The 20,805-nt window shown below is 39.5% G+C and overlaps 1 protein-coding gene across 5 annotated transcripts in view; it reads left to right on the top strand.

Annotated features, from left to right (window-relative positions):
* The window catches only part of LOC129008964 (protein NPAT), a 63,884-nt gene that overhangs the window by 35,476 nt on the left and 7,603 nt on the right, over positions 1–20,805 (top strand). For 4 of the 5 annotated variants that reach the window (XM_054441533.2, XM_054441532.2, XM_063671399.1 and 1 more), the window contains 8 exons: positions 602–689; positions 1,681–1,772; positions 1,856–1,943; positions 6,145–6,241; positions 6,862–6,990; positions 9,384–11,036; positions 13,228–13,343; positions 13,419–13,527. In XM_054441533.2, coding sequence (XP_054297508.1) covers positions 602–689; positions 1,681–1,772; positions 1,856–1,943; positions 6,145–6,241; positions 6,862–6,990; positions 9,384–11,036; positions 13,228–13,343; positions 13,419–13,527 — 2,372 coding nt within the window. The remainder of the gene's footprint in view (positions 1–601; positions 690–1,680; positions 1,773–1,855; positions 1,944–6,144; positions 6,242–6,861; positions 6,991–9,383; positions 11,037–13,227; positions 13,344–13,418; positions 13,528–20,805) is intronic. The other variant, XM_063671401.1, reaches the window with a different exon arrangement.

Here is a 20,805-nt window from a genome sequence, read left to right as displayed (position 1 = left end):
GCCATAAGAGAGCAATATTAATATTTAATATTTATAGGAACCTTGACTTTTTAAAGTCTTTATATATACTTTATTTCATTCCATTCTTTAGTAAACCCAATAATGCAGTTGGTCATTATAAAGTAGGTTAGAGAGTCAGAGCTTGCTGTGCTTCAGACCACATAGGTAGTAAGTGGTAAAGCTAGACTTCAAACTCATTTTTTTTGAATTCAAGACTACTAATACTTTTTGTACTTCCCTTTGTTCCTACCACAAATAGAGAAAATACAGTTGACATTGAATAACATGGGTTTGAACTGCATGGGTTCATTTATACTCAAGTTTTTTTCAACCGAACACAGATTGAAAATTTGGTAGTAAAACCTACCTATATGCAGTGTGCTGACTTTTTGAATACATGGGCTTCCTAGTGCAGACTGTAGGACTTGAGTACATGTGGATTTTGATATCCTTGGGGGTCCTGAAACCAGCCCCCTGCAGATACGGGGACAACTGTATCTGTTCTGCTATGGTGATCTTAAAGTTTATGTCTGTATATGTATTTATCTTTAAAACTGTTAAACATAGTGGTTAAAAGAAAAGCTTTTAAAATGTGTTTCAGTGAATCTCAGAGAAAAAGTACCACTTTGTCTGGCCCTCATTCAACAATACGGAATTTCCAAGATCCAAACGCTTTTGCAGTAGAAAAAGTAAGTGACTCTGCCAAACTTTGCAACTTGAAATATTCCTGAGTTTAAAAATACAGATATATGCACAAATGTATGTATGTATGTATGTATGTATCAAATAAAGAAACAGGAGTAAGTTTATAGATATCTGTAAATACATTGTTGTTTTTGGATCATTTAATAAAATACTGGCCAGGTGCTATGGCAAACGCCTGTAATCCCAGCACTTTGGGAAGCTGAGGCGGGCAGATTGCTTGAGCTCAGGAATTCAAGACCAACCTGGGCAACATGGTAAAACCCCCTCTCTACAAAAAATACAAAAATTAGCTAGGTGTGGTAGCACGTGCCTGTAGTCCTAGCTGCTTGGGAGGCTGAGATGGGAGGATTGCTTGAGCCTGGGAGGTCAAGGCTGCAGTGAGCCATGATCATACCACTACACTCAAGCCTGGGTGAAAGAGTGAGACCCTGTCTCAAAAAAAAACTGGCCGGCGAGTAGTGGCTTGTACCTGTAATCCCAGCACTTTGAGAGGCCAAAGCCAGCGGATCTATTGAGGCCAGGAATTCAAGACCAGCCTGGCCAACTATCTCTACTAAAAATACAAAAATTAGCTGGTTGTGATGGTGCACGCCCGTAATCCCAGCTACTATTCAAGAGGCTAAGGCACAAGAATTGCTTGAACCGCGAGGTGGAGGTTGCAGTGAACTGAGATTGCGCCACTGCACTCCAGGCTGGGCTACAGAGCGACACTCTGTAAAAATAGGGTATTTACTGGGGTTTGATGATGAGTGTGGAACTGTATAAGAAAGAATTGGTGAAAGATCTGTGAAAACATTTGCAAATTATAAAGTGTTGTATTCAGGTATTAATATGGAGGGAGCCACCACAACTTCTGAGTTTCCATTTAGGTTTATTAAAACTATCCAGCTCTTACCGATTTGTTCTTTTCTAATAAATACTGAATAGCAGAATACTCTTTATTGTCCTTTTGCTAACAGTGGCTTTCTTTTCCAGCAAATGGTTATTGAAAATGCACGAGAAAAAATACTAAGCAACAAATCCCTTCAAGAAAAGCTAGCAGAAAACATAAATAAATTTTTAACTAGGTAAGCTATATATGTTTAAAATGCCTAATTGTTTTTGCCTAATTGCATAACTATAATAAAGATTTTTCTTTCTTTATTAACAGTGATAACAATATTGCCCAAGTACCTAAGCAAACAGATAACAACCCTACGGAGCCAGAGACTTCAATTGATGAATTCCTAGGACTTCCGGTATGGGTGGTTGGGGTGTGCATGTGTGTGTGTGTGTTACTTATACTTAAGATTGATGGTATTTTGGTTTCATTTCAAAACCATTGCCAACATAAGATGTTATGATTTGCTATCTAATTAGATAAAATGATTTACAATAGTAAGATAAAATTTGTCTTCATTCATTGAATGCAGTCTGTTCCTGAAAAACACATCGGATGATGACTTAAAATAGAATCTATATTGCATCCACAGTCATGGATTCCTAAGTATTCAATACTTAAAAATTTATTAGCGGGTATATTTGTGTGTAATAAACAGTAATACAGTGTTTATATAAATTACATTTCTTCTACACTGCTACAAATTGTGTAATAATTTAGAGAAACAATGAAATGATACAATAAAGATATGTAATGGGGCCAGGCACGGTGGCTCAATGCCTGTAATCCCAGCACTTTGGCAGGCCAAGGAGGGCGGATCACTTAAGGCCAGGAATTCGAGACCAGCTTGGCCAACATGGTGAAATCCCATCTCTACCAAAAATACAAAAATTATATGGGCATCATGACACGTGCTTGTTATCCCAGCAGCTCGGGTGGCTGAAGCAGGAGAATCCTTGAATCTGGGAGGCAGAGGTTGCAGTGAGCAGAGATTGCACCACTGCTCTCCAGCCTGGGTGACAGAGCAAGACCCTGTCTCAAAAAAATAAGAAAAAAAGATACGTAATGAATCCAAGTAATAGTTAACTAAATAAAATGAACAAGAATTTTTTTTTTTTTTTTGAGATGGAGTCTCACTCTGTCGCCCAGGCTGGAGTGCAGTGGTACAATGTCAGCTCACTGCAAGCTCTGCCTCCCGGGTTCATGCCGTTCTCCTGCCTCAGCCTCCCGAGTAGCTGGGACTACAGGCGCCCACCACCATGCCCAGCTAATTTTTTTGTATTTTTAGTAGAGACGGGGTTTCACCGTGTTAGCCAGGATGGTCTCCCTCTCCTGACCTCGTGATCTGCCCGCCTCGGCCTCCCAAAGTGCTGGGATTACAGGCGTGAGCCACCATGCCCGGCCAATAAAATGAGCAAGACCTTTTTAAAAAGAAAGATTGCTAACCAAATGACAATTTGCCTGTGAGGCTTAATACTAAGAGAAGAAAGATGGGGACAGTGGTCACTGTTGCTATTGGTAGTAAATACAAAAGAGAGTGAGTTAGTAAGGGAGGAATATAACAGTCTATGTTTTAAGATTTGTTCATGTGCAGCTATCCTTTAATATACTTTTTTTTTTTGAGACAGGGTCTCGCTTTGTTGCCCAGGCTTGAGTGCAGTGGCTCAATCACAGCTCACAGCAGCCTTGATCTCCCCCAGCTCAAGTGATACTCCCACCTCAGCCTTCTGAGTAGCTGGGACTACAGGCACATGCCACCATGCTCAGCTAGTTTTTGGTTTTTGTTTGGTTTTGTTTTTTGAGATGGCGTCTCGCTGTGTTGCCCAGGCTGGAGTGCAGTGGCACGATCTTGGCTCACTGCAACCTCCGCCTCCTGAGTTCAAACGATTCTCCTGCCTCAGCCTCACAAGTAGCTGGGATTATAGGCATGCACCTCCACGCCTGGCTAATTTTTGTATTTTTAGTAGAGACTACGTTTCACCATGTTGGCCAGAATGGTCTTGAACTCCTGGCCTCAAGTGATCTGCCTAACTCGGCCTCCCAAAGTGCTGGGATTACAGGCGTGAGCTATCTCACCTGACCCAAGTACCCTTTTTGAAGAGCAGCTGCGATTGTGATTTTAGGACATCTTTTTACTTGGACCATTGGACAATAGAAATATTTTTATTGGCATGCCCATGTGAGTGTATTAGAACAGGTTTTCTTTCAATTGAATTCTGAGTAAAGCCATTGAGCCCTTGAATTGTGTTTCTCTATGTCAGTTCTACCAGTACTTCTTTCAGAAACCTCTCTTATCTTACCATTTAATAAATATGGGCCAGGCACAGTGGCTTATACCTTTAATCCCAGCACTTTGAGAGGCCAAGGCAGGAGGACTGCTTGAGCCCAGAGGTTCAAGACCAGCCTGGACAACATAATGAGACCTCATCTATACAAAGAAAAATTTTTTTTAATTAGCCAGGTGTTATTGCATGTACCTGTTGTCCCAACTACTCGGGAGGCTGAAATGGGAGGATCACTTGAGCCTGGGTGCTCAAGGCTGCTGTGAGCTGTGATTTCACCACTACACTCCAGCCTGGGCAACAGAGCAAGACACTGTCTCAAAACCAAAAAACAAATATGTATGCTCTGTTCTAAGTTTTTGTATTCTCCAACTTTTTGCTTATTGTTTCTTTACAAATACATCAGGTGCTTACCATAATCAGGGTACTCTGTTAAATACTGTGAAGGATTGTAAGAAAGTAAAGACACAACCTACTGTTCTTGGTTGTTCATAATACTGTATTTGTAGAAAGTTAAGAATTAAGATTTAGTTGGGTGCGGTGGCTCACACCTGTAATCCCAGCAGTTTGGGAGGCTGAGGCAGGTGGATCACCTGAGTTCAGGGGTTGGAGACCAGCCTTGCCCACATGGTGAAACCCCATGTCTACCAAAAATTAGCTAGGTGTGGTAGCATGCACCTATAATCCCAGCTACTCAGAAGGCTGAGGCAGGAGAATCACTTGAACCCGGGAGGCGGAGGTTGCAGTGAGGTGAGATCGCGCCACTGCACTCCAGCATAGGCGACAGAATGAGACTCCGTTTCAGAACTAAAAAGAAAAGAATTAAGATTTAAATAACAGTTTTTAAGACAGTATAGGGAATTTTGTAACACAGAAATACCAAAAGGCTCAAGAAGTAGCACGAGGACGTCTGAAAGTCCCTCTGAAAGCTGAGGCTACAAACAGGATAATAAGGTGCAAAATTAAGGAAGGAGTTAAACTGTATCTACTCCCTATTTCTCATGCTCCCCCAGAAACACTGTTGTCAGTCATGAGCCCTCCCTGCAAGAAATCTAACTCAAAAGAACTAAAAATACAAACGGTTCTACAACATTAGTCCATAGCTTAGCTTGTAGTTGACAAGCTCACCTCCGCCATTGGTACAGGGCTTTTGAGGTAGGTTTTGACATGTTACTTTTAAAGCTGAATAGATAAGGATTGGCAGCATTTAAGGAAAGCATTTTACATGAAGAACCCAAAGCAGACAGATAAAAGGGATAAAATAGATTTATATTGAAGGACCTATAAAGCAGTCTACAGTAGAGTAATGTAAAGAAAGTAGATTATAGAACTTTATAGTATGGGCCAGGCACAGTAACTCATGCCTGTAGTCCCAGCAGTTTAGGAGGCCGAGGTGGGTGGATCACATGAGCCCAGGAGTTCAAGACCAGCCTGGGCAACATGGCAAAACCCCATCTCTACCAAAAATACTAGCTGGGTGTGGTGGCACACGTGTAGTTTCAGCTACTCAGAAGGCTGAGGTGAGAGGATCACCTGAGCTCAGGAGGTCAAGGCTGCAGTGAACTGTGGTTGCGCCACTGCATTCCACTCCAGCTTGGGTGACAGAGTGACACCCTGTCTCAAAAAAAAAAAAAAGGAACTTTATAGTATGATTTTATTTCCATTTATGTACATATATTCATTTCATATCATTTTAATGTTTAGGAATATATTCACCAAAGTTCTTACCTCTAAGAAGTAGGATTAGGAAACACCTTCTGTCTAGTTTCGTTTTAATTTGTTTTAAATGAGCATATCATTGGAAATTTTCTTGGAGTGGGGGAATGCTACTACATAAAAAGTCAGAAATAGTCAAGTGTCTGCTAATTATTTTGCTGGTATTAAATCATATTATTCAAGCTGAGTACAGTGGCCCACGTCTATAATCCCAGTGCTCTGGGAGGCTGAGGCAAGAAGATCACTTGAGCCCAAGAGTTCTGGACTACGCTGGGCAAGGTAGCAACCCCATCTCTATCAAAAATAATAATAATAATAATAATAAAAAAATAAGCTGGGCATAGTGGTGCACCTTTAGTCCCACCTACTCAAGAGGCTGAGGCAGGAGCATCAGTTGAGCCCAGGAATTTCAGGTTATAGTGAGCTACAGTGACTATACCACTGTACCACTACACTCCAGCCTAGGCAAAAGAGTGAGACCCTGTCTTATATGTATATATAATATGTAAATATATATAAATTCAGTTAGAATCATGCCTTCACGCCACTCCTTTCTTGCAGAGTGAAATTCACATGTCTGAAGAAGCTATACAGGACATATTGGAACAGACAGAATCAGACCCAGCATTTCAGGCACTCTTTGATCTCTTTGACTATGGTAAGGAGATTATTTATTTCAAGACAGAAAAAAAAGGCTTCTACAATTTCTTTGGTAACTTAACCAGAGTGAATCAACATTCCCCAGAGTATCTAAAAAAGTTCTTGTTTTCATTTCATCAAACATTATATGGATATGTTAAAGGAGTTTTTGTTGTTTTGTTTTTACCTGAGAAACTTTAGCTATTAAAGTGGAGAGTAGTTTTGTTTTTTATTTTTTGTGGCATTTTTGCCAGTCATCAGGGAATGTGTTGATGTCTACCACTATACAAATGTACTAAACACAATTGAATCGTACAAAGGGAATACAAGAAACTGGCCATTGTCCTCAATCTTATGATTTAGTGCAGTAGTTCTCAAAGTATAGTCCCCCAAACCAACAATCTCAGCATTATCTGAGAACTCGTTAGAAAATGCAAATTACTGGGCTAAACTTTAAGAAACACCTGTCTGGTGGGAAAATCTTTGTACTTGTAAATGATATTAAAAGCAACATTTTTTAAACATCCATAAAACCCTAAATCGAAGTTTAACATTTGCTTAATCACCCACAAGCTGTATTCATTGATGTTTATTTTTTGTTTTGGTCATTTAATTATTTCCATATTCCCTTTTTAACAGGTAAAACAAAGAATAATAAAAATATATCACAAAGTATTTCCAGTCAACCTATGGAATCCAATCCCAGTATAGTCTTAGCAGATGAAACTAATCTAGCAGTTAAAGGTTCTTTTGAAACAGAAGAATCTGGTAAGAATTTGATTTTGTTAATATCATCAATCCAAATCTTAATATTAGTCTCAAAATTCAAAGGCAGAAAATATTAATTTGGAAGTAGAAGTTGTTCAGATTGTTACAGGTCACTTTTGTATTTTTCTCTCTGTTAAAAACAATTATAAATCTTCGATAGTTTGATTAAAAAGAAAATTTAGAGTATTCATTCTTTTACTATAAGCTTTTTTTGTTAGTGTGTGTTTGTTTTTTGAGACAAGGTCTCCCTCTTGTCATCCAGGCTGGAGTGCAGTGGCACAATCATAGCTCACTGCATGCAGCCTCAAACGATCCTCCCAACACTTTGGGAAGCAGAGGTAGCATTACAGGCGTGAGCCACCACACTCAACCTCATTCCTTTATAATTCAGTCAATTCTTGACGTGTGCAATTTAGTATTAATGTTGTTCAGTTGCTCAAAAGTCTGTAACATTTATTTTTATTGAGGCACATGTTTTTTGTGCACCTGTTTTTAAATGTTATCACCTGCTCCCACCAGTAAAAAATCCGATGGCTTCCAATGTTCATTCACATCCTGTCCTTGGAGAATCTCAGACTATGTGCCTCCTTTAATTCCTCTGCCAACAATCAAGTCCAATTCTCCATTTCTTCTTAGGCTGAATTATAGTGGGTTGTGTTTTTTGCAGTATATATTATGTGTAGAAGATTGTGTTTCACTTAAGTTCTTCCCTGTACAAAGTGAAACTTGAAATTCTGTTTTCTGAGAAAGTCTTCCTACTTCACTGAGAAACTACTTATCCTGAATTTATGTGGCCTCTGTACAATTTCCACTGGTTTCCCCACAGTAGGGATTCAGATGTGCTCTGTACTCAACAGCAAGTGTCACATTTAACAGAATTAGAGTAGTCCCCCCTTATCTGTGGGGGATATATTCCAAGCCCCCCAGTGGGTGCCTGAAATTGGGTGGTACCAAAGCCTATATAGTATTTACTGTTTTTTCCTTTTCAGGCATACCTATGGTAAAGTTTAATTTAAAGTTAGGCACAGTAAGAAATTAACAATAGCTAATAATAAAATAGGACAGTTATAACAATATACTGTAATAAAAGTTATATGAATGTAGTCTTCCTCAAAATATCTTATTGTACTGTACTCACCTGTTTTTAGACTGGTTGACTGTAGGTAACTGAAACCACGGAAAGCAAAACTACAGATAGTGGGAGACTGCTGTATATGCTAGTTGACATAAATTTTCTGGTTTTTAAAAAATATTTTTCATACTGATTCAAGTTAATGTTTTCTGTCCTAAATTGTGAGTGCTGTGTTGTTGTTTTCTGAAACACTTTTTCCAGGCCGGGCACAGTGGCTTATGCCTGTAATCCTAGCACTTTGGGAGGCCAGGGAGGGCCGATCACTTGAGGTCAGGAGTTCAGGACCAGCCTAGCCAACATGGTGAAACCCCGTCTCTACTAAAAATACAAAAGTTAGCCAGGTGTGGTGGTGCGCGCCTGTGATCCCAGCTACTCAAGAGGCTGAGGCAGGAGAATCACATGAACCCGGGAGGCAGAGGCTGCAGTGAGCTGAGAATTGCACCACTGCACTCCAGCCTGGGCCTGGGCGACAGAGCAAGACTCTGTCTCAAGAAAAAAAAAAAGGAAATACTCTTTCCTTACTCATCATACTCTTTTTTTTTTTTTTTAAGATCTTCTCATACAGTGCCTCTTTTATAATGCTTTCTCATGGTACCTTTTGTTCCTATGCTGTTACAGTTTTTACCATGCTTTCTTATGACTTTCTGTTCTGTAGTTGGTTCCTTGACTAACCTCTCCAAGATTAGAGATTGGATCATTCATCTTTGTATCCCAGTAACCAAGTATGGTTGGTCTTCAGTAAATATGTGTTTAATGTTAAACAGTACACAATGAGATCAAGTGTCAATCATGCAAAATGTACTTGGCCCCATCTCACCTTTAAGAATATGTCAGATAAGTTGGGTGTGGTGGCTCATGCCTGTGATCCCAGCACTTTGGGAGGCCGAGGCAGTAGATAAATTAAGGTCAGAAGAAATGTTAGAAGTTGAAAAGTTAGTGTTTCAAAATAAACTTCATTTTTGGAGCCAGTATGTTTTTTACCTATTGAAATATTAAACCTCTTTACTTTTTCCTTCTTTGTATCATGTGTCTTCCAAGCTTGGAAAACAAATTGACACTTGTGTAAAAAGTCATCAGTAACTAGAAAGTACCTGTAAATTTTTTGATACTCAGTAAATGGGAAACACAGCGTATCAGACTTCCACTTACTGGTATGCAAAGATGAGTTATTTCCTTGGCAAAATAAGTTTTATGGCAAAGATGACTACCTCAGAAGCTGAACATATTTACCATATCTGTCTGCCTGCCTGATACTTTGCAGATGGTCAGTCTGGTCAGCCCCCATTTTGTACATCCTATCAGAATGATGACCCATTAAATGCTTTGAAGAATAGCAACAACCATGATGTGCTTAGACAAGAAGACCAGGAAAATTTTTCCCAAATAAGTGCCAGCATAGAGAAAAAGGCCTTTAAAACAGCTGTACCCACTGAACAGAAATGTGACATTGACATTACCTTTGAGTCCGTGCCTAATTTGAATGACTTTAACCAAAGAGGGAATTCTAATGCTGAATGTAATCCACATTGTGCTGAATTATACACCAATCAGATGTCCACTGAAACTGAAATGGCTATAGAGATTGAAAAGAACTCTTTGTCTTCAAATGTACCGAATGAATCTCAATTACAGCCTGATCAGCCTGATATACCAATAACTTCATTTGTTGCACTTGGTTGTGAAGCTAACAATGAAAACTTAATTCTCTCTGGGAAAAGTTCTCAACTTTTATCCCAAGATACTTCATTAACTGGAAAGCCATCTAAAAAAAGTCAATTTTGTGAAAATTCTAATGATACAGTAAAACTTAAAATTAATTTTCATGGTTCCAAGTCACCAGATTCTAGTGAAATTCACAAGAGTAAAATAGAAATTAATGTGTTAGAACCAGTTATGTCACAGCTATCAAATTGCCAAGATAATTCTTGTCTTCAAAGTGAAATACTACCTGTGTCTGTTGAAAGTTCACATTTAAATGTATCCGGACAAGTAGAAATTCATCTTGGAGATTCGCTGTCTTCTACTAAACAACCATCTAATGATTCAACATCTGTTGAGTTAAATCATACAGAAAATGAAGCTCAGCCATCCAAGTCTGAGAATTCACAGGAGCCTTCATCTTCTGTAAAAGAAGAGAATACTATTTTTCTCTCTTTAGGTGGAAATGATAACTGTGAGAAAGTTGCACTGACACCCCCAGAAAGCACTCCTGTAGAAAACAGTCACTCTCTTCCTCCAGAATCTGTGTGTTCTTCAGTGGGAGATTCTCACCCTGAGTCCCAAAATACTGATGATAAACCTTCTAGCAACAACTCAGCAGAGATAGATACATCAAATATCGTCTCTCTCAAAGTTATCATTAGTGATGATCCATTTGTTTCCTCAGATACTGAACTTACCAGTGCTGTTTCTAGTATTAATGGAGAAAACCTGCCAACTATAATCTTGTCTTCTCCTACTAAATCACCTGCTAAAAATGCAGAACTAGTTAAATGCCTGTCTTCAGAAGAAACTGTAGGTGCTGTTTTATATGCTGAAGTAGGGGATTCAGCCTCAATGGAACAGAGTCTTTTAGCATTCAAATCTGAAGACTCTGCAGTAAACAACACTCAGAATGAAGATGGCATTGCTTTTTCAGCTAATGTTACACCATGTGTTTCCAAGGATGGAGGATATATACAGTTGATGCCAGCCACAAGCACAGCTTTTGGCAATTCAAATAACATTCTGATAGCTACCTGTGTGACTGATCCATCAGCGTTAGGAACATCTGTAAGTCAGTCTAATGTAGTGGTGTTGCCTGGAAATTCTGCACCTATGACTGCTCAACCTCTACCACCTCAGTTACAGACACCACCAAGGTCAAACAGTGTATTTGCTGTCAACCAAGCTGTGTCACCAAACTTTTCACAAGGTAACGTTAATAACATAATTGAAATTTGTTTCTCTGGGTTGGGATCTAATTTCTTTTGTATGTGATGTTATTGACTGGGAAGTAATAACTCATGGGTAGATGGTATGAGAAGATTCTGAAATTTGTGATTACGCTGCTTCTTTATGCTAGCTAATTAAAGCCTTTTTTTTTTTTTCTTAATCTGCTAGTAAGCTATGGGCTTTAGTGGTTTTTCTTTTTTCTTTTTTCTTTTCACAGATACTTCTCAATCTATGTGCTAGTAAGTTACAAGAAACAGAAAAGACAGACTAATTCATCACATAGTTGTATAAAACCCAATGTTGTGGGGGAGTTTTTAAAAATAGCTCTTATAGTCATGGTCTTCAGGGAATTTATCATCTATTTGGAGAAATTTTCAAGAAAAACTTGAATTTTGGCCAGTTGTGGTGGCTCACACCTGTAATCCCAGCACTTTGGCAGGCCGAGGTGGGCCGATCACCTGAGGTCAGGAGTTTGAGACCAGCCTCGCCAACATGGTGAAACCCCATTTCTACTAAAAATACAAAAAAATGAGCCAGGCATGGTGGCAGGCGCCTGTAATTCCAGCTACTTGGGAGGCTGAGGCAGGAGAATCTCTTGAACCCAGGTGAACTCAGGAGACAGAGGTTTCAGTGAGCCAAGATCATGCCATTGCACTTCAGCCTGGGCAACAAGAGCGAGACTCCGTCTCAAAAAAAAAACCAAAAACTTGAATTTCTTCCTTTATAAAATCCTTTCTAATTTTTCACTGCCTTTCACCTTCTAGAATTGATCTCTGTCTTTAAAATCCTTTGTTTATGGCTGGGCTCAGTGGCTCATGCCTGTAATCCCAGCACTTTGGGAGGCCGAGGTAGACAGATCACCCGAGGTCAGGAGTTCGAGACCAGCCTGGCCAACATGGTGAAACCCCGTATCTACTAAAAATACAAAAATTGGCATGGTGGTGGGCACCTGTAATCCCAGCTACTTGGGAGGCTGAGACAGAAGAATCACTTGAAGCTGGGAGGCAGAGGTTGCAGTGAGCCAAGATCGCACCACTGCACTTTAGCCTCGGCGACAGAGTAAGACTCTGTCTCAAAAAAAAAAAAAAAAAAAAATCCTTTTTTCATAGGGGCTCTTATGGCATTTATTGCCTGCTGTGTTATATGTAGTTAGTGATTGATACGCCTATCATACTGATAATTTTTTATTGTATGTTCCTCAGAGATAGTGCTCATGGCACATTTATTTACATTTCCTTATGTGTTGGTTCCCAAGCTTCCCTCCTTTCCCTTTTTGTTACATTATAGACATACAATAAAATCTCATTAAATATCAACAATTAGTATTAAACCTAATGGGTCTGTTTTACATGCTGTTACAAATTACATAAAGGAGAGGTCAGAATTAGTAGAGAATGTGGGGCTTGAGCTAAAGCTTAAAGGATGAAGGTAGGATTTGGAGTTAAAGCAAGGAAGTTTTTATAACTTATAAAATCTATAAGTTATAAAAAGAAGCAGCACCAGCATAGACAGAGAGACCGTAGTGGGTTGCATGAAAATGAGGGGATCAACCTGACAGTAGTGTATTAGGCAAAAGTTTGTTTATGGACAGGACTAAATTACAGTAGCCACAAACTATGTTGTTGACTTCTAAGGACCATGTAGACATTGTAATTTTCGCTCCATAGTTTTGTCCAGTTACGTGCTTACCTTACCCCCCTTTGATCAATACCATTGAGATATGTAATAGGTTGGGATTACGAGTGTAGCCCTGGCTATAAATATTCAGTTGGGGTTCTAATTTTCTGGTATAAGGTTCAGACTTGAAACATTCACCACTCATTTTCTAACTAGTTTCATTATTTCCAGAGGAATCCAGATATGATTGTAATATGATGTCTTGGCTGTAGAGTCTTATGCTTAATCAGCATGGTTCACTGACTGAATAACATTAAGACCACCTTAATATTTGGATTGACTTTTTCTTAATTTGTTAGCCTTGCTGTTTTTCCTAAAACTGTTTCGGTTTCTTTTGTTTTGTTTTGTTTTGTTTTTGGAGAGTGGATCGTAAGGAAGAGGGATTGTTCATAGAATTTATTTCAAAGCAATAATTAATTTGTGCCAAATATTTGTTTTTTTTGTGCCAAAACATTTGAGAGAAAATCTTATTTTAACAAGAATTGTTTTTTTAGGATCTGCCATAATAATTGCCTCTCCAGTCCAGCCTGTACTCCAAGGAATGGTAGGGATGATCCCAGTATCTGTGGTTGGACAGAATGGAAATAACTTTTCTACTCCTCCTCGGCAGGTAAGGTTTATGAACTGAAAATGGTGCGGTGATGCTTTTCAAGCTTAGTGTAATTAATGGCTTTTTCTCTTCTAGGTTCTTCATATGCCTTTGACAGCACCTGTATGCAATAGAAGTATCCCTCAATTCCCCGTCCCTCCAAAATCTCAGAAGGCTCAGGGACTAAGAAACAAGCCTTGTATAGGTACCATTTTTAAGTTCATTAATGTCAACTTTATGTTTGTATGTTCATTTGTTTGCAGCAACACCTAAATGTTTTCTTTCTGAATACGTAAACCATTTTAAAACAAGTGATCACCCTACATTTGCTAGTAACAGATGTCATAATGCAGTCAGCTGTTACTGAACAGCTTTGGTTCTGAAAAAATTGTCTCCTTTGTTGAATCTGTTAGCTTTTGCCCAGTAGTCCTTGGTTTGTTCTTTGCAGCTTCCCTAAATTAAGTATAGTCCCTATTTTTCCCAACAGCTTTCAAGTGTTTAATGAATGCCCCGTATAATTGTATGAGACTTTAGAGCAGTTCTTCTTGTAGTTTAGTGTGTATATGAACTACTTGGGGATTTTGTTAAATGCAGGTACTGAATTAATAGGTCTGGTACAGCACCTGAAATTCCTCATTTCTAACAGCTTCTAAGCAATGCCAGTGCTGCTGGTACTGGACCACACTTGAAACAAGGCTTTAAAGTTTGCAAATTACCTTCCCATGTTCCCTATTTTAGCCATTGTCCCAACCATCTGTTTACTCATGTGAAAAACCTGGTAGTCACTCTTAAAACACATTTTCCTCTCCTTCTTAGTTCAAGTATTTGTCGTTTTTCATCTAAGTTATATCAACAGTGTCTTGTAGTCTCCCTTCTTTTAGTCTCTGTTGTTTCAGTTCACCTCATATCTGCTGGCTGAGTGACTTTTTTTCCCCTAAAATACAAATCTGAATATGTTGCTTTCCTGCCTAAAAACTTTCAGCAACTCCCCTTTGCCCAAAGGATAAAATTGAAATTTCTCAGGGTGACATATATGCATACATTTGTCATCTAGTCACTCTCGACCTCTCCATCTCATCTCTTACCACTTCCCAGCATGGACCCTTTGTACAAACTATAGTTGCTGTTCACCTTATACTTGGTGATCTTTCTTGTCCCTGTACCTTTTACCAGTGCTATCTCTTCTACCTAGAATTCCCCCTTCTACCTAGAATTCCCCCTTCTTACCCATCTCTTACCCTCAATCTGGTTCTTATTTATCCTTCAAACTTAAGTTAAATGTTCCTAGGAAGCATTTTTAACCAGCAGTGGCTAAGGTGGGTATTCCGGTTTTATTTTTTTCTTTAATTCTTAGTGATACCTATGCTACAGCACTTAACACATGACATTGTATTTCTTCTCAGTGGTCTGAGTGTCTTAAATGCACTCATTATACAGAGAACTCACTAAATGCTATCAAATCAGCCTTTCCTTAAACTAAACAGTATACATCTATTGATGTAGGCTTAAGTTGCATTTTGACTTATTGAGGCACCCTGTTAGACTTATGTCATGTTATAGCTACTCTATATTATGTTCTTTCTCATAACTAGTTCATTCCTTTTAATGGCCATTTGATATCTATCACTTGCATAAATGTATTTTATATATCTCCTATCAGTGGACTTTTCAGATGTTTTCAAGGTTTTTGATCTGACATGCAACGATATGAGGAACATCTTTGTAAATGCCTCTGCGTGAACCCATATGAGAGTTTCTTTGGGGGCTTATTCCCAGAAATCTTTGGGTATACTGGGTATAATAGAGAAGAAGTGTATCTTCTCTATGAGCCAGAATTTCTGAGTCATAGAGAAGAAAATTTATACTTCTACCATTATTTTCCCTGCTTCCCTCACAACACTACCAATATTTGATACCATGTGATATTTTAACTTTTGCCACTATGATGGATGTAAAGTGGTAGTATCTCATATCATTCTTTTACTTTATTCTGATTACTAATAAAGTTTGGAATCTTCTCTTATAACTATAAATAATATTTTCCCTTCTGTGAATTGCTTATTCATATCCTTTTCCTACTTCTCTATTAAATTTCCTGTCTGTTGCGGTGTTATACTTTTATTAGTAACATATCACAGATGTCTTCACAGTCTGACACGTGTTTTTATCCCTTACAAAGTTGATACCAGAAAAAAACATTGGTGAGGTTAAGCATCCATTTATGATAAAAGCTCTTAAAGGCTATCTATAGTAAACATCATGGGTTCCCTTTAAAGCTATGAATAACACAAAGATACTCATTCCCACCCTGTATGTAATAAGTCAGTGTTTCCAACACCAGTAAATTAATTATTAAGTGATCAATCTTTTGCCCCACTGACATCTGAATATACTTCCACCATAAACAAAGTCCCATACATCCATACATATGTGGTTCCAGACAATACAGTAAGAAGAAAATGGAGCTGGGCATGGTGGCCCATCCCCATAATCCCAGCACCTTGGGAGGCCGAGGGAGGAGGATTGCTTGAGTCTAGGAGTTTGAGACCAGCCTGGGCAATATAGTGAGACCACGTCTCTAGAAAATAAATTTTTTAAAAGTAGCCAGCTGTGGTGGCAGATAGTAGTCTCAACTATTCGGGAGGGTGAGGCAGAAGGATTGGTTAAGTCCAGGAGGTTGAGGCTGTAAGTGAGCCATGATCATGCCACTGCATTCCAGTCTGGGCAACAGTGAGACCCTGTCTCAGAAAAGAAAAGAGATAGGTGTAAAGATTTGAAGAGAGGGAATTAAACTGTTATGGAAAATGTTGTGATTTTTACACAATAAAGCCACAGGGAGTTAATAGAAAAATTAATAGAACTAATAATTCAGTAAGGTTGCCAGGTATGGTTAATTTATTAAAATTGTGTTTGAGGTGCCAACAATAAACACCTATTAAGTATAATAGAAAATAAGATACTGTTTATAATGACCACAAAAATGATAAAGTATAAAGGAAGTAACCTAACCAAAAATGTTAGAAATGGAGAATATTTGAAATCTTTCATAAAGGATATATAAATAGAAGAGAACCATGTTCATAGATTTGAAAATTTAACAGTGTAAATATTGCAGTTCTTCCAAGTTGAATCAAAAATTCAATGTATTTTTCCTTAAAAATCCCAGTAGAATATTTTGGGAGATGGGAAAAACTATAAAATCTATGAGAAAGAATAAAAGTCCATGACTAGCCAAGATAGAAGAGCAGAGGACAGACTTATTCTACCAAATAGTAAAATATTGCAAAGCCACAGTAATTAAAACAAAAAGACATATGGAACAAGATAGTTTAGAAAGAGACCTTGTACATGGTAATGTTAACATCAGAAGTCAGAGCAAGATGGATGGTATAATATATGAAATGTATTGATCATTAAATATACAATATATAGAGAAGAAAGTAGATCCCTTCCTCATACAAAGATGAAGTCCAAGATGATTAAAGACCTAAAAGTAAAAAGTCAAACAATTAAATGATAGAAGAATGTATAAGAGAATATTTTTATGACATTGGGATAAAGGATTTATTTATTTTTTTATTTTTTTTTAGATGGGAGTCTTGCTCTGTCACTCAGACTGGAATGCAGTGGCATGATCTCGGCTCACTGCTACCTTCGCCTCCCGGCTTCAAGCAGTTCTCCTGTCTCAGCCTCCCTTGTAGCTGGGATTACAGGTGCATGCCACAACACTCAGCTAATTTTTGTATTTTTAGTAGAGACAGGGTTTCACTATCTTGGCCAAGCTGGTCTTGAACTCCTGGCCTCCTAATCCCCCCACCTCGGCCTCCCAAAGTGCTGGGATTACAGGCGTGAGCCACCACGCCCAGCCAAGAATTTCTTTTTTTTTTTTTTTTTTTTTTGTTTGAGATGAGCCACCACGCCCAGCCAAGGATTTCTTTTTTTTTTTTTTTTTTTTTTTGAGATTGAGATGGAGTCTCTCTCTTCTCGCCCAGGCTGGAGTTCAGTGGCACCATCTGAGCTCACTGCAAGCTCCGCCTCCTGGGTTCTCGCCATTCTCCTGCCTCAGCCTCCCAAGTATCTAGGACTACAGGCGCCCGCCACCACACCCGGCTAAATTTTTTTTGTATTTTTAGTAGAGACAGGGTTTCACCATGTCAGCCAGGATGGTCTCGATCTCCTGACCTCGTGATCCGTCTGCCTTGGCCTCCCAAAGTGCTGGGATTACAGGCATGAGCCACCGTGCCTGGCCTGGGATTTCTTTTTTTAAAATGAGAAGACTTCGGTCACAATGGCTCCACTCCTGTAATTCCAGCACTTTGGGAGGCCAAGACAGGTGGATCACTTGAGCCCAGGAGTTTGAAACCAGCCTATGCAACATAATGAGACTGTCTTTACAGCAATTTTTTTTTTTTTTAATTAGCCAGGTGTGGGCCGGGCGTGGTGGCTCACGCCTGTAATCCCAGCACTTTGGGAGGCCGAGGCAGGCGGATCACAAGGTCAGGAGATCGAGACCATCCTGGCTGACACAATGAAACCCGTTCTCTACTAAAAATACAAAAAATTAGCCGGGTGTGGTGGTGGGTGCCTGTAGTCCCAGCTGTTCGGGAGACTGAGGCAGGAGAGTGGTGTGAACCCAGGAGGCAGAGCTTGCAGTGAGACAAGATCGTGCCACTGCACTCCAGCCTGGGCGACAGAGTGAGACTCCGTCTCAAAAAAAAAAAAAAAAAAAAAAATTAGCCAGGTGTGGTGGTGTGCACCTGTATTCTCAGCTACTTGAGATGCTGAGGTGGGAGGATCACTTGAGCTCAGGAGGTTGAGAGTGCAGTGAGCTGTCCTCATGCCACTACACTCCAGCCTGGGCAACAGAGCAAGACCCTATCACAAAAAAAAAAAAAATATATATATATATATATATAAATACATATGTGTGTGTATATATTAATAGAAGAAAATAAAAGAAACTGGGTGCGGTGGCATGTACCTGCAATCCTAGCCACTTGGGAGGCTGAGGCAGGAGGATCGCGAGCCCAGGAGTTTGAGACCATCCTGGGCAACATAGTGAGACCTGTCTCAAAGTAAATAAAATTTAAAAATGAGAAATACATAACTTATAAATGGAAAAAATTGTTAGAGTGAACTACTCTAGAATTTAAAGTGTCTGTTCAACAAAAGACACCATACACAAAATAACACCAGATTTTTACTCAGAACCTTTATGACTGTGTTACCTGGTTCTCAGACTTCTCTCCCTACATTTTTTCATCATCGTGTATGACAAAATGCCCATGTTGTAAATCTACCCACCACCCTAACCCTCAGAGGTTTTTTATGCTTTCCACTCCTTATTTATTTATTTATTTTATTTTTGAGACAGAGTCTTGCTCTTGTCGCCCAGGCTGGAATGCATTGGCAGTCTCAGGTCACTGCAACCTCCACCTCCTGGGTTCAAGCAATTCTTCTGCCTCAGCCTCCCGAGTAGCTGGGGCTACAGGCACGCGCCACCATGCCCAGCTATTTTTTGTATTTTTAGTAGAGACGGGGTTTCTCCATGTTGGTCAGGCTGGTCTCGAACTCCTGACCTCAGGTGATCTGCCTGCCTCGGCCTCCCAAAGTGCTGGGATTACAGGCATGAGCCACTGCGCCCGGCCTAGATCCTTTCCACTACTAAGACTTATTTTTACTTCAGCCAACCTCTCCTATAGCCACACCTTGAATTTTTCACCTTTTTATTAGACTTACAAGATTTTTAAAGGCCAGTGATGTGTCTCAAAACACACTCGTTTCCATATACCCATTGAATTCCTCTTCAACCAGTGATAGCTTTTCTTACTTGAATCCTCAGCTTTCACCTGAACTCGTGTCTTCTTTCCAGATTCACTTCCTTTACTAAACAGCCTAGAGCCCACAAGCCACCACATCAGCCACTTTTGCCAGTTCTCTTAATAACCTGCATATCCACATTCTTCTACATAGCCACTAGCTACTCTACAGCCCTTGATCTGTCCAGCCAACCATCTCAACTTTTACACCTGGGCTTCTTAGCATTGCCTTAGAAGTGCTACCATTCCCTACCACTTAAAAATGTATTTCTCACCCACCTTCCACTTGGCAATCATTTTAAATGTCTGCGTGTCTGCTTTCTCTTCTGTTCCTCCTTCAAACTATTCCAGTCTTGCACAGCACGTCTCAAATCTAGTCCTGCTCCTCCTCACTCTTAGCTAGTGGTTTTATTTCCATCTTACCAGTATTAAACTTCACTTTCTGATCATCACTTTCATTCAGTACATACCTATTCTGCTTCCAAAATCATCCTTCTTTCTTAAAGAAATAACTGTCTTTCATTCTTTCTAAGGTTAATGCAGTCTACATGTGCTCCAGATTCTATCTTCTATATATGTTTCAACTTTTCCTGTTTGGCTTCTCTCCCTGGCTATAAACAGGTTTGTCCCACCTGCTGACTTTTTATTTTAATCTCTTAACCTCTCTTAATCTTCCATTTCTTCATTCAAATTACTGTCTTTTCTCATGTGTCTGCTGAAACTGTCTACACTAGGGTCACCAGTGGCCTCCTAATATTGCATTATGCATTGAAACTTTTCCATTCTTACCTTAACTTGCTTTCCCTATAACTGTTGATACTATGGTGGCTTCTGGAGCCATAACTAAACTATTCCTCACTCTTGCTAATTTTGTGTAACTCAAGGCCTTCAAACTCTACATATTTCTCACCTCTCTTCCTCAAAGACTTCTTCTGCCTAGGGTTTTTCCCCTTGGTTAATGTCACAATTTATTTTTTTCCTTTACTTTTGGAAATGTACATGCCCATTATTGTCTCTCAGACCCTCATCATCTCTTACCTGGAATATAGCCATCTACATAGAGTTTCTACTTCCAGTTTTCTGTCTTCTCAGTTCCATCTTCCACATTATTGCCAGATTGATCTTCCAAAAACATAAACCTATTCATGCATCTTCCCTATTTAACACCCTTAAAGGGGCCGGGCATGGTGGCTCACTCCTGTAATCCCAGCACTTTGGGAAGCCAAGGAGGGTAGATCACCTGAGGTCAAGAGTCTTGAGACTGGCCTGGCCAACATAGTGAAACCCCTTCTCTGCTAAAAACACAAAAATTAGCCAGGCGTGGCAGCGTGCACCTGTAATCCCAGCTACTCGGGAGGCTGAGGCACTAGAATTGCTTGAACCCAGGAGGTGGAGGTTGCAGTGAGCCAAGATCATGCCATTGCACTCCAGCCTGGGCAACAGAGGAAGACTCCGTCTCAAAAATAAATAAATAAATAAATAAATCTCTTAAAGGATTGCCTCTGAAACCTTTTGCATAATATGTAAGTTTCTTCATAATCTCATCTTTTGCTCTTCTTTCTAGTTTTGATATCTTGCTGCTCTCCCACATAAATGCTGAAGCTCATGGAAATTAAAATATGGCTATTAGAACTCCAGAGCATGTGCTCTGAGTGACATAGGCT

Source organism: Pongo pygmaeus, chromosome 9 (assembly GCF_028885625.2).
Source record: "Pongo pygmaeus isolate AG05252 chromosome 9, NHGRI_mPonPyg2-v2.0_pri, whole genome shotgun sequence".
Taxonomy (NCBI): domain Eukaryota; kingdom Metazoa; phylum Chordata; class Mammalia; order Primates; family Hominidae; genus Pongo; species Pongo pygmaeus.
Note: the sequence above shows the minus strand (reverse complement) of the source record. Positions and strands in the feature narration are given on the sequence as shown.